The sequence below is a fragment of the Stegodyphus dumicola genome, chromosome X1 (assembly GCF_044657685.1).
Source record: "Stegodyphus dumicola isolate Sdum_Otavi_A_Nest chromosome X1, ASM4465768v1".
NCBI lineage: Eukaryota > Metazoa > Arthropoda > Arachnida > Araneae > Eresidae > Stegodyphus > Stegodyphus dumicola.
The window spans coordinates 255,044,644-255,059,691 of record NC_140780.1 but is presented as its reverse complement, the minus strand read 5'-3'; the positions used below and the strand labels follow the sequence as shown (position 1 = coordinate 255,059,691).

The following is a 15,048-nucleotide window of genomic DNA, read 5'->3' as shown; positions in this document are numbered from 1 at the left end:
CACGTTCTAAAGCGCTGGAACTGCGGATTTGAAGGCCACATACGAATAAACTGCAGAACACCAAGAGGTACGGAAAATAAGACCATTTCCCAGCAACAACGCAGTAAACAAATTAGTGACCATATCGAGGAACGGAGGTTGCCAGATAATGAAAAACCTTGTTTTAAAGCGCTTAAAATTTATACAGTGAGTGGCAACAGTAACGGACTGTCCATCAATGGGCATACCGATGGAGTTCCTTGCAATATGATCATTGACACAGGAGCTGTTACCAACTTTAGGAAAGATTTAGCTGAACTGTTTAAAGATAAACATATTTGGACGCCATCCTATGTTACCCTTCATACTGCGTCTGAGGAACACATCCAAGATGTCCAGGCCCGTTTTGAAGTGATGCACCGTTCCGCACGAAAGCGAGTGAACTTGGCAACGGAGAAAGTGAAGACCAGATACAACACGAGAGCTACTGGACATAGATCCAACAAAGGAGACAAGGTATGGTTGTGGAACCCGATTCAACGAAAAGGACTCAGGCCTAAATTACAGTCACCTTGGGATGGTCACCACACAGTCCTAAACAGGCTGAATGACGTCGTGGTTCGGATCCGTAAGTCTTCGAACTCTAAACTTAAAGTCGTTCATTACGACAGGTTAGCTCATTACTATGGCCATAGTACGTAGTGTAAATAATTGTAGATAGTGTAAGACCATGGTCCTTTTTGCTTCTAAATATGCATTTAGTATTTGATTTGATTTGTATTTGATAGCATTTGATTTGTTTTATTTATTGCATTTATTGTTCATGTTGTTTATTATTGTAAGTAATGCTTATTATTGCATTTATGCCAGTTATTATTATTGCATTTATAGTACGTAATGTAAATAATTGTAGATAGTGTAAGACCATGGTCCTTTTTGCTTCTAAATGTGTATTTAGTATTTGATTTGATTTGCATTTGATAGCATTTGATTTGTTTTATTTATTGCATTTATTGTTCATGTTGTTTATTATTGTAAGTAATGCTTATTATTGCATTTATGCCACTGTTGTAAGTTTGGCTTCCTGTCCAGGGATTGTACTGCCCGGGACGTGCAGTCCTTGGGAAGGGGGCAGTGTTACGGATTTGGCATTTAAATAATTAACGTTAGTTGAATTGTAAATTAAATGGTTTTACTTCCCGCGCAGTGCAGCGCGTGCCGAATATTAAAAGAAAGCTAAGCCGGAAAATTGAAAATACAAGAGCGCGTGCATTTAACATTTAATAAATACCTCTTTTTGATTTCGAGAAAGTACTAGAAAATTCTCGCACGCGATTTTAAAAATCTTATAAAAGGAGGAAAACCTCTCAGTTCGTGGTAGTTACTTAGTTTGTTGTTGTTTAGAAAACTGCTCTTGTTGATTGTAGCGAATTCGCGGATTAGCTTTCTTTAGCTGTTTTGAATTAAGTTCTTTTGAACGTTTGAGTAGTTAAAAGATAACTATTGTGATATAGTGTGATACTGCACGATTATTTGAGGACATTTAATCATATTTGTTGTTATAATAATAAATTTTGTTCATATTTCATCGACTTGTGCATTCATTTCGTAACGAACCCGTACGCACGCAACAATTTTTTGTTAGGAAAATTTCAAACTGATACTCCTGAATCACATTTTGGAATGTAGCCGCAAATGTCAGGTTCAAATTATTAAAGAAATGACCTACAATTATTAGAAAGTGAGAAGAAGCTTCGTTTTAAAAACAATATTATAATTTCATCATCAGATATGAATGTCCCTTTTACCAGATTATGATAAGGATTCTATCTTTACTTTTGCAAATATTAATGAGTATTCAAATTTACTAATTAATGATTTTTTATAGAAAATATTTCTTCTGATATTTTAGCAGTGCTAGTTTACGTTTCAGGTTATGATGCCATGAAAAAATTAAGGGTGATAAAATGCAATATTTGCCAGGACTGGTTGCAAAGTATTCATTCAGTAGATACAGCAGATGATATTTTTGGATTTCTTAAAGAATTAGATAGGGGGAAAATAAAAAATTTACCATTTGAAGTTACTCTATTAAAATCTTCGATTGTAGGTTATTTCGAAGCTGAAGTGAAAAATGAGCAACGCCTCCACCGGGACTCGAATCACGGACCTCTGGAACACGCACCCAGCGTGCTGACCACTACACTACGAAGACATGCTCAGAAGCCGGGAGAAATACCTTATATCCTGAGGAAGGCAATATAGCCCCGTTCACAAGAGCAGATTCAACCGGTAGCGAAAACCGGTTCTTCCAACGTGTCCCGTTCACATGGGACAAGCATTAACTGCCTCGCCGAATTGGAGGTAGAACTTGGTTGAATGTTCCTTACCTCTCGGGAGCAGAGCAAATGGGGAGATTTTTCGTACTATACTACGCGGTTCACTTAATTTTAGTTACTGCTCGCTGGACTGTCAGCGAAACAATCGCGCTGATAGATGTCTGGGGATGTGATAGCATGCCCCCAAAAATTAGATAGAACTGTACAAGATACGGAAATTATAGACAAACACGGACAAAGTTATCTGATGCTAGGTATTCCAGAAATATCGTTCAAATTAAAACCAACGTGCATATCGGCTTCAACGCAACAAGGGACTCGGTACCTTTTTAATGATTTTTTTTTTTTTTAATTTAAGCATTTTCATCTACTTTTTATGAATATTATTAAATGGTTTTGTGAGACAAAATAATTTTAAGCTGAAAAAAAGTTTTTGCTAGTATTTTTTTAAATTTAAATTTTTGAATAAAACTTTTACAATTAAAATGTCTTTCTTCTCCTACAATTTTCAATATCTCCCCCCAGTTTTTTATTGTATTTATTAGTGTTCTTAATAACTTCCAGGAATGATTTTGCAATTAATGAATTAGTTTCTGAGGAGGAAAAAAAAAAAAAAAAACTTTTATCTAAAATCTTTAAAACAAATATGATCTCAGTCACATTTTCATTTCAAATAATTTTTCCTTTCAGTATTTTGCAAAACCCATCCTTGTTTCTATAAAGTATATAATTTTAAGTAAGCAGTAAAAATAATAAAAAAAAAAATAGTCCATACCTGTATATATTTTAGGACTTTAAGTAAAAGGATTTATTGAAAAAAATGCAAAAGGTTTCTCAGTTTGCATTTGCAGTTTAAAGAATACAAACTGTCTAAATAGACATTTAATCATTTCAAATCTTTAAAATTTTATTACTGAATTTCAATACACACATATGTATATAAATCATACCTAGTGCTATATTTTCAATTGATAAATATAAACATAAATTACAAACCTTTTATTAAAACCTTATAATGCCAGAAAAATTGCAAAAACTCATAAAACGCAAGCAGAATTTTTCTTTACCTGTTTTTGTTTTTGTTTGTAAAACACGTTCAAAACAATTTTAATACATTAATTAATTATAATATTGTTGCATGCGTACGGGTTTGTAATAGATTGATAATAGTTTGTAAATGATTGTCATTGCACTCAAATTCGATGATAGCTTAATTAAATTTATTTTATCAACATGAACACTTCAAAGTTCTGGAATTTTCCACAGAAATACTCGTACAAGTGTTTAGAATATCACTAAGTATAATCAGTAGTTATGCTTCAATCTAATAAGAACGTTAAACACAACGGAATGCAAAACGCATCTTAAGAGAAAGTTAACTCAGAAATATCTCCAGTCTCGCGCTGAACTAAAAACTGGCAACAATAACAACTTATATAGCATAAATAATGTCATAAAAATAGTGTGGTATAATGAGATTATTACTTTGAAACCGATGTTTCGAATTGATGCCCAAGAAGAACCAATATTTCCCATTCTGCTTCATTGCATATCTTTCATTAAAGTAAAAAAAAAAAAAAATCATCCAATTAATTTCCTTTATCATTTTTTTAAATGCGAAAAGTTTGTTTTATAAGCTGTTAAAATGACGGAAGTTTGTAACCGATATATTTTTAGATATGAAATTTTAAAACTAATGGGCGTCAAAAAGTCTAAAAATATGAACGATTTTCAAAAATTCTCCCAAAATATTTTTAAAAAAATTACGCTAAAAATTTCATTAAATTTTTTTTTTCCTCCACAGTGTGTTATGGTGCAAACTGTAATATTCTGAGATTCTCAGTTTATTTGTTAATATTTGCAGAAAGTCGTTTCAACTTTAAATTTGAAAAAAATCTAATCCTCTAAAAATCAAAAGCGTGACACCACATCCACAAGCAGTGTATGTACAAAGTTTGAGTTCTATATCTTATCGGGAAGCAGTTTAAAAATCTATAGCCATCTTTTAACCATAGCGACAAGCACCAAGAGTGAACTAAATAACAGCTTATAAAATAATAATAATAATGGAAAAGCATATATTTTTTAGGAACCATTACGAAATTTCAGGTACCAGTTGCGAAAGTACAGATTACAAAATTAACAACAGTAAACAGCGTTAAAAATGTGTAAACAGTATTAGAAATCTGCCAATTCGGAGACGTGATTGTTCACAGAGGCTTAGGTGTAAAGGGGAAGGAAGACTGTGGTCTTCTGAACGGGTCCTAAAGACGAAACTCTTTCATGTCTCCTTTTTCTCCCCTTGCTAACGGCAGCTGTGCGAAGGAGCGTTGCATGTGAAATGGAATTTTAAATGGAATTTTACCACGCCTTCAAAACCTCATTTTGATGGCATCTGAAAGGCTGACGTGAAGCAAATGAAAGCTCATCTTGAAAGAAGTCTGGTTGACCAACAAATTTTAACTTAAGAAGTATGCTACATAATAACGACGCGATAACTTTTAAATTTTTTCGTACATTAATTCAACCTCTTTTACAAAGACTTTGGAAATACTACTCTCCAAATTATCTCTTACAAGTACAACAAAGACCAAATGGGTAAATTTTAAGGTAAACTATTTTTAATAAGAGAAGAAAAATTTGGCACCTTTGAAACGGAAGCTTGGTAGAAATAATGAAGTGTATCCAGATGCCGATGGCAATGTTCGGCTAGTAAAACCAAAGGCATCAGCTGCCGAACTAAAATCCCGCCCTATTGCAAAACTGTCTCCATTGTCTACATTTATGGCTATTGAATTTTAGTATTTATTTATATACTTGAGCTCTTTGTTAAAGTTATTAGTATCACTGCGTTTATAAAATTTAATTTTTAATTTGGCATTAATCATAATGCTATTTAAAATTTTATTTTTGACCTACATTTCTAAAACTGTATGAAGCATTCTTCATCCCAATGTAAGATGTTTGGTAATCCTTTTGCAACGTTGAGAAAACCGTTTGTAGCATGACAACATAAGCCAATCTCAGGCTGTCACGAATTGGTAGTTACGCTATGATGAAAAATAAAATGGCAAAGGCTGTTCGCCAGAAAAGATTTTTTACGCTATAGCGATGAATAATGGCCTCAGTATAAACGACTTAGTTATACGTGATCGGCTGCTATAGCAGTACTGAATGTTACAAAGATTTGTGGAAGTTAAGATCATGTATTCAATAAATGGAGGTGCTCATCTCATTGGTGCCGAAATTATTATTGCGTGTGGAATTCAGGACGTCGACCCTCCAAACACACCCAGGAAAAGTTTAAATACTGAGTTAATTAAAACTCAGCAGAACCTCGGCCTGCAAATACGCTAGAAACAAACCTAACTGAATCTCCATTTTCCATAAATATCCACCAGTGTCTGTTAGAAAATCTGCTTCCACGGAAATATTCCTTTCTTAGACCCTCATGAAGTTTGCTTTAATCAATTAACCAACCAACTTTTATTCCCAGGGCGCTGTATTAATCTTCTAACCACCGGTTGTACTTAAGCTCTTTCGACAATTCTAATGTGTATTGTTACGAAATGTCCAGGCGCGGTAAGATGGTTTCCCCGCAAAGCAGTTTTAGGATTGCATAAAATGGCAAGATAAGGCAGGGTTGCTACATTTGGCGATATGCCATGGACGGATGGAGAACCTTTTGGAACGAATTCTTACCGCTTTAGCCCAGAATGTTCTCGAACACCAGCCAAAAGCTATATAAACCCTGCTGATACGCGGAGAGTTAGTTAGTATCGAGTGTGTCTCATCTAGTTAGTCCGTGCGGAGACGATCGAGTTGACAGCCGGCCAGCGAGTGCCGAGTGCATCGAGAGAGTCTTTTAGTGTATCGCGAGTTAGTGCATCGTCGAGTTTTGTCTTAGAATGTGCCTCGTCTAGCGAGCTGATAGTCATCGAGCAAGTGTCTCGAAGTCTAGCGCAGAGTTGGTAGTCGAGTGCATCGAAGAGCCTCTTTAGTGTATCGAGGTTAGTGCATCGTCGAGAGAGTGTGTTAAGCTCCGGGAACGACTGAACCGAAGAGTCAGGAGCTGTGCTCTGTGTGTCGTCGAGTGCATCGCGAATTGTAGCGTGGAGAGTCTTGAGAGTACGTGGAGTTCCAAGAACGATCGAGCAGAGTCGGGAGCTGTACTCTGGTGCTTTGCAGCGAAGCTGTCTCCACCGTTGTTGCCTGACAGTGTGAAGATTGTGTCGCTGAACGTGTCAGCATGTTTATAACAGTTCGACGACTGTAAAAGTGATTTTGGAGCTTTCCTGATTAATATTGGCTAAATAAAGTGTGTTTCGATACTTCAACAAGTGTCGTCGTTATTCACTCCAAATCCACACGAACCCCGTACGAACATGAAGGAAGAAAATAATGTAACAACTGGTGTGAGAAAAGAAAAAAAAACACAACAGTATGTATTCAGAACCACAGATATTACAAAGTAATACACCAATAAAATAATAAGAAGACTGTCCTGAAAGTCCCTAAACTGGCAACACAGCGCCGTTTCGACCGAATATATTCTGGAACTATCATCAGTGAAGATGTATTTTGTCAGTATGAATAAAGCCAATAAAGAGGTGCTTGCTTATTATAAGGAAAAAAAGGACTGCTATTGAATTTTGTGTCAAGTTATGCAAAAGTTGCCAGTAGACATTAGAGATGATCAAAATAACATGCTGTGAAGAAGAAATGTGCAGACTGGCCTATTTCTTGAGATGGAAGCCTTTTAAAAAAGCAGTGTGAAGGATGGATTGAGGGGCACGTCCAATATTTACATTCGACGAAAATAGCGGGAAACCAGAGATACTATTCAAAGGAGACATTTATCGATTCGTGAATTGTCAGCTAAATATTGATGGAAGCAAAATGTCAGGATTGTTAAAAAGCACTTGAGAATGGATCGTGTTTGTGCAAGATGGATGCTATATGTTCATAGACTAAAGAAAAAAAAAAAAAAAAAAAAAAAAAAAAAACCTCCATTCAATACTGCAAGGAATTTCTTCAATGAGCAAAAAAGATATCGAGTTCTTAAAGAAAATCAGCTTTATCTCCGATTGCCTGACGAGTCAAGGATCAAACATTATAATCTCAAAACACAGCAGCAATCCAGCGTACAACTAACACAAGCGACCCAGCTCCTCCCGAAAAATTTTGGGGTTCCAAGCTCTTGAAAGAAATTATTGTTAATTCTGTTTCTTAATATCCGAGAAATAGTACTGCAACAAAGGGTTTCACAAAAACAAACTGTAAATGGAAATTACTATGCCATAAATTTTGCAGGCAGCAATTCTCAAAAAAGACCCTCATTGGATTCATAAAAGGAATTGTTTGAAAAGAAATTTCTGTTATTTTTTGGATGTATGCTAATCTCCTTATTCTATATTAGTTTTAAATTTTTACCATGAAATCTCGCCTAAAATCAAACGGCGAATCCTAGGTGTGCCCAGATCGGGCTCACCGATAATCTAGGACAACTGAGAGTCAGTATTCTTTGTTTCTCCGCATCTCATCGGTCAATTCATTGACAACAATGCTCGTTTCAACACTCTTTTCGAAGCTCTATTCGGGCCCACCAGCGGCCGAGCGGTAAAGTCGCTGAACACTGGTAGTTCGGTCCGAGGTTCGAATCCCGCGAACGGGCTGGCTGCATGGGCGTTTTCGTGGTTTTCCCCATGTGTAACGTGTATACGAGCCAGTTTCCCTTAGAAAGTCCTCCACAAAGGCATCCCTCCTCTTAGGCAGATAGCCCTCGAGGCTTTGCTATAATCACACACACACAATTCGAAGCTCTATTCAATCAGTGTGCCCACTTTAGGCACACCCACAGAATTAAAACGATAAGTGCTATCTTCACAAAATTTTACTTGTGTACTCCTCTAGGCCTAATTAGACTGCCTACGTTTTTTTTTTTTTTTTTTTTTTTTTAACTTCAATTTTACAAGGTAGCGTGCCAGAAAGGGTTAAGATGACGGACGTTTAGAAGATGCAAGAAGCGAGAGCTGCTACATTCACTCCTACCCCCAACTTTCTGAAAATTGTCTGTAACTTGCGCTTCTGGGCTAGTAAATCTCTTGAAATGATGCCAAAAGTGTGAAGACTGTTTTCAAAACGGAATCCGCACCAAATCTCCTTATGATTTAGATGAGATTCACTCGCAAACTGATACAAAGAACTGATTCTCTTTACTGAATGACGCGCGGTGATTCGACAAAACGAAGAGGTAGCTCCTTTAGAGTTCACTAAACCAAAAGCTTTTGTTGGAAGTATGCCAGGAAAGTTTAAGTCTCAATTTAGAGGAAAAGAGCTTGCTCTCCTCCTATGCTAAAATACCCAAATTTTGTGACTGTTTTTATTCCAGAATTTTATTGTTAGTTCTAAAAAAAAAAAAAAAAAAAGTTTTAGGGAATCTCAAAACTACAGCTGAAAGAAATCAGTCCAGGGAATTAGCAAATCTCCCGATCCCACAGCTCGTTCGATATTTTCTGCTCTTCACTTTATCTAGCACACCGCTCTTGATTCTCTTCTCATTCCCGATCTTACTCATCAATGTTAATGCTAGTGAGTCATAGAAAAGAACCGATTTAGTTCTGTAAGCGAAGTTTTGATCTGATCTCATAAAAAGGCGGTTCTGCTCACGTCTAATCCAGACACCTAATAGTTCACGAAACTTTAGGAATAGCCCCCTTTACAAATTCCCGCAAATTAGAAGCTACATAAAAATACTCAAGAAGTACAATAAATACGCATAAAATTACAATAAAATAGGACGCAAAACAAATAATAATAAATGAAAAATATAACACAAAATACAAAGAAACAAACAAATATTTACAAAAAATAAAAGTATTATACATAATACAGATATTATTCCAAAAACACTGGGGGATAAAACGTCTCCTGAATGGTTGGTTGGTGACCCACGATTCGGAATTACGAAATGAATTACATAAGGTTAATGTCCAATCTAGTAAAATTTTGGTATATTTATAGCTTTTAATAAAAATATTCGAAGCATAAATATTTAAATAAGCTCTATAAGGAGGAGAGTCAGTGAGAAAACAATTTTACATAGCCAAATTATTACCCCCCCCCCTAAAAATTCTTATGCAAATTAAATTTCTTAATAAATTATTAAATAAAAATGTTGGGGATCATATACAAATACTGTTATAGATAGCTATGCATATTCAAGTTCTAAAATAAATTTCTAAAAACGCCTTTTATATTAGAAAGGATTAATTCAGAAGTGCTGATTTCAAAAACGAAAATTTAAATTCAAAATTCAAAAAAGTTAAGATGGTACAAAATTTTGTAATTAAAAAAATTTAATTTAGTACTAAATTGCTTTCCTTTTCATTAGGTACGACTGGTTTCAGTTATATAATTCTGAAAACTATTTTCAGCATCAGTTTTACATATTTGGTTGTAGAGGTCCCTCTAAAAAAAGACTTAGGATGAAGAACAACTTATTAGTCGAAACTTTCCTCGTATAAGGAAAATACTAAGAAATAAAATACTATAATCATGACTAATACTTTAAACATTACTACCTGTTTCAAGCATGAATTGCAATTTTTAATTTCCTTTCGCTTAATAATTTTTAGTACTATAGGTAAACACATGCATGATTAGCTATACTATACCTAGTGGAAATGACGCAGCAGTTATGAAGGCTTGATTTTTTTAAATTGTACTGATGAAGGAAATTTTTATCCTGAGAAAGTATATCCTTCTCGAAAACAACAAATTGGAAAAGCATTCTTTTAGTCTTTGAAAATAGGATATTAGTACTAGCTCTCTGCCATTAAAATTTTCGTTAGCAATGAAAATAGCAAATGACTGAAGGAAGCCGTTTCTTTCTCTGGGAAGTGCTCGAATTAACCTATACATTGTCCTAAATAACAGAAGAAAATTTTGTTCATTTTTCCGAGCAAATAAACAGATGCCGCAATTAACTGATGGTTCTGTTAATCAGAATCTATTGCATCTATTTAATAAAACTCGAGTTCCAAATTGTTACTAAAACTACACAGTGGATAATAATATATATTTTAATTATACTTACAAGAAGGTCTTATCTTTCAGCAAATCAAAACTCGTTTTAATAGTTACATGCGATATTATGACTGCAACAAAAGAATGTTGTCTTACATCCGCAATAAAAAGAATGCCGAAAACATTTTAGAACTTAAAATTATTTTCATAAACATTTTAATTATCTTCCTCCATACATCTATATAAACACTTCAAACTATCTATTGTCAGACATCCAACATAAACACTACAAACTATCTACCTTCAGACATCCATATAAACACTATACAGCAGAGCAATTTCACGTGTTCAGTTCAGCTTCCACTCGTGAAAGGAGAAAGTGCAGTTCAGTTTTCTCAATTAATTTATATATTATGATTAAAGGATGTCTACATTTTCTAGTTTGCTTGTGTTTAATTTGGCATGTTATTTCCCATTTTTTTAACGCGGAAGAAAATATTAATTTGACTTTGCTGCAGAAAGAAGCGGGTAAAAGTACATAAAATGAAATTAAATTACACACTGAAAACCGTTAACGGACAAAGTGAAGCATAACAGACTCGCAAGCCAATGTCTTAGAGATGATCCAAAAGATTAACCAAGAGAGCATAAAAAGGAAAGACTACAAAATGCACTTCAAGTTTTATCATTAAATTTCAGCAAAACCTAGTTTTGATTAAAAATACAAATGCTGAAACATACCTTCCAAGTTCATGGTTTTTCTGAAACATGTGCTTTAAGTCTCACAAGAAACACCAGTTCTTAGTTTGCTATCTAAAATAAAAAGAAAAAATTATTTTTATTAACACTAGGCAAGCTAGAGAAGGGGGGGAAATACCCTCAAACAAATCTATTTGGCAGCTATTCGAGCCCTCGCCTATTAATAGAAGATGAAAACGTAAAAAGAACTAAGGGCTGAATTTAAAAATATCTCTTGGACACAACTCATTCATTACACGTGGAAAATAGGAAGGAAAGAGGACTACAAAGAAAGGTTTGGTGTACTCGCCGAACTCAGAATTAAGAGAGTGTGAAGAATGTATTAATAATACTTTTAACAGACTCGTGAATCACATGAAATCTCCGGTCTGTAATCTTAATGCTAAAATAATAAGAGTACGATTAAATTTCGGCTGGATCAAAACAAAATAAGCAAATAGTTCACATGAGGAAAGTTACCTTATCGTGGAATCGATTGTAAATGCTTCAGCCATAACTTCCGTTATTGAAAAAATATCAAAAACACACAAATTTCGGGAAATATTACGCACACTCAAAAAAAACAAATGATACATTATACATACTAAAATTACAAGTAGTAGGAGTCGTAACTTTATGACAAAACAAATCGCAAATTCTTTAAAATTTTATCATCAATTAATTAAAAAATTGAAATATAAAAATTTTGCTGATTCTTCAATATGTCATGGCCTGAACTTTGACAGCTATGTTGTAAGGTATATCCTAATTTTATAATAGTTATTTTAAGTTTATACGACTTTACCATCTCTTCTAGCTTCAGATTACGATTCCTTACCAGAATGAGTATTTAGAATGCAAGAGAAGGAGCAGTATTTAAGTCGAAGTTCCACTGACTTCGAGTGATTTGGGAACAGCGCGCATTTCCTTTTTTGGCTACGTCTCTAAGCTGTTATAACGCTCGACTCGTTACGTGCTTTTGATAGCTTCGCTAGCTAATTTAATATTACGGTCTATCTAGTTTACAAATTGCGTTAGCTTCGGTTAAATCTCTTTAGTTAGTCATTAGTTAAGTTCTTATTTCTTACATTTCTGAGTTTAAGCCCAAGTGGAGGCTTTGTTGCACGCTCTGAGAAAAGGGCTATCCGTAAATCTTTATTTGGAGCAATAAAGGGTAATTAACCCTTCTTGAATAAACCCTTGTTTCTTAATTAACCCTTGTTTCTGTTTTTGGACTAAAACTATAGATAAAAGGGAGGAACATTACAGTGGCGCCCGAACTAAAAAAGGGTGGTAGATAATGATTCTCCACCACCAGGATTTATCGATTGATTCCCTAATCCCCAGTCGTCTTTTAAAAGGGAGAGTATATAAGGTATTTCTCCCGCCTTCTTAAAATGGCTTCGTGGTGTAATGGTGAGCACGCTCGGCGCGTATTCGGGAGGTACGTGGTTCGAGTCTAGGCGGAGGTATTGCTCATTTTTTCATCTCTCCTGCTTCGAAATAACCTAATAGCTCTACAATGTAATTTATTTTTACTTACTTTGCTGTTCCAATGAATTTAATTTCAGGTTTGTTTTCGCAAGTTTGAATACAAATAATTTTATTAAAAACACTAACAATAACGCAAGCGTACTCCCTATACATTGCTGGCCATCCAAAATGCAACACGAAGAAGAAGGACAAGAGAAATCAAAGTCAAAATTATTTCAGAGATTACACATAGTATCAAAGTTAATTGGTTTCCTATACAGCCTTCTTTGAGGTAGGGAAGACTAGAAAATCAAGAGTGCTGCCTTCACGTTTGCTAGGCACAGCGTCATTGAGCGAAACAGGCTTTGGATGTGTTGCTGGGGAATGCCGGCAGTAGAGGGAAAATGACAGTTCTGAGCCAGGGAGCACAGGGAGCGGGAGTTGAGGGAGCTCCTGAGAAGCAAGGCTCAGCCGTGGAAGGGAGGCTTATCTGAAAATGGGGACAGGGAGCCTTATCAGAAAGTAGATGCGAGTAGAGTAGTTGCTACGTCACAGAAAAAGGACGTGTGCTTAGATTATTTTCTTTTTTAATTTGGTGATTTAGGCATTGAGTAGTTATATGATAATGTGTACTTATTTATATTGAATTCTTGAAAGCATATATCAAGTAGGTGTTTTAAGTGACTGATATAGTTCATTTCCTTAAACAGATATAAATGAAATGTTTCCTTCACAGTATAACCTCTTCCGAAGATAATTATTTTCTTACTTGTATTTATCCTATGACTGAATATCTGCAAAACTGCTACATGTCATCACAATTTAATAAGAGATTATATTTTACTGATTTATCGGAGGCGATTTCCCTTCGTTAATAAATTTTTAGCCTTTGTGTTTTTTCTTCGTATTTCAACTGTTTTTCTACGTATATGATGATTATCTCCTAGTTACCCTGAATGAGGATTATTTTCGAATTTAATGATTGAGTGATCCTATACACTCAGAATTTTACCTTATTTCTTAAATCTTCTGTTCATAATATCACATATACTTTCCTTAATCTTCATTACATTACTCATTTTTATTCTTAAATTCATTATACCCAGAGTTTTTTCAGACTTGTTAGGCAATACTTTTAACTTATTCGTTATATTTTATGAGTGTAATTACTAAAACACGCATTTTCGTATATTATATTATTCAATGTTAGACGAAATTTTTAACTTTTCTAGTTCTTTTTAACGTTAGCGATCTTCAACATATTCTGTATTTTAACTTATTTCATACATTTTCTAATCATATAGATGACTTGTATTTAATTTTAGATGTAACATTTCTAGCTTGTTTTGTACATTTTAACCTTCACACTATTTAATATACTCAAATTTTTAACCAGTTTATATTTTCACACTATATACGTGACTTTTACTTGATTTCTCGCATACATTTTAACCTCCATGATTTCCAATATAAGTCCTAATTTTAACATAATTCCTGCATTTTCATATCATATACCTGACGTTTATTTAATTTTATGTGTAAATTTTAACTTACTTTCTATTTTTTAACGTTTTTAGTTTCCAACATACTCTGAGTTTTAACTAATTTGCTATATTTTCACACTACGTACATGACTTTTACTTCATTTGTCTTATACATTTTAACCTTCATAATTTCCAATATAGTCCTAATTTTAACATAATTGCTATATTTTCACATGATATACCTGACTTATTTAATTCTAGATGTAAATTTTAACTCCTTTTCTATATTTTCACGTTTTTAGTTTTCAACATACTAAGAAGTTTAACTAATTTGTTATATTTTCACATGACTTTCATTTAATTTGTAACGACTTTCATACGTTTTAACCTTCCTAATTTCAAACAGGCTCTTAATTTTAGCTTAATTCCTCTATTTTCTTACCATGCATATGAGCTTTAGTTAATTTTAGATGTTATTTTTAACTTGTTTTTCACATTTTATACCTTCGTAATTTTTAAAGTACTCTAATTTTGAACTTGTTTATTACATTTTCCCACCATACGCATGAACTTTAGATAATTTTAGATGTCATTGTTATACTTTTCTGACACTGGGTTTCTTTCTAGTTTCTATTTAGGACCTGTTAAAATAGGACGTGTACACAACCCATTTTAAGACGCCTCACTTCCCTAATCGATAGTTTACCAAATGATGGTGCCCTATCTGTTTATCCTTATATTATTCATCATGACAAGGTTCGATATATTGACATCGTTCTCGAAAACATGATGTTATCGGAATAAATAATGCGATTACCGATTAAAAGAATATATCAAATAATCCTTATTTATCAGTAAATGATTATATAAGTAAGTTTAGAAATATTCGATCTCAGTAGATTTCTCATTTCATTGCAAATCTTGACAAATTGTACTTCAAAGCAGTCATTCTTAACTCTTACAATTCTCAGGATGACCGAAATATTTGATGATCAGTTAATACTATT

At 34.1% G+C, this 15,048-nt stretch overlaps 1 protein-coding gene across 7 annotated transcripts in view; it reads right to left on the bottom strand.

Moving 5' to 3' along the window:
- atl (atlastin GTPase) overlaps nt 1-15,048 on the bottom strand; it is a 254,971-nt gene that overhangs the window by 162,417 nt on the left and 77,506 nt on the right. For 4 of the 7 annotated variants that reach the window (XM_085807529.1, XM_085807530.1, XM_085807531.1 and 1 more), the window contains one exon: nt 11,088-11,159. The exons of 1 other annotated variant lie outside the window; for it this stretch is intronic. In XM_085807529.1, coding sequence (XP_085663655.1) covers nt 11,088-11,100 — 13 coding nt within the window. In that variant the 5' untranslated portion in view covers nt 11,101-11,159. Of the gene's footprint in view, nt 1-11,087; nt 11,160-15,048 lie in introns of those variants that run through there. 2 more of the 7 variants (XM_085807533.1, XM_085807535.1) reach the window with 2 other exon arrangements.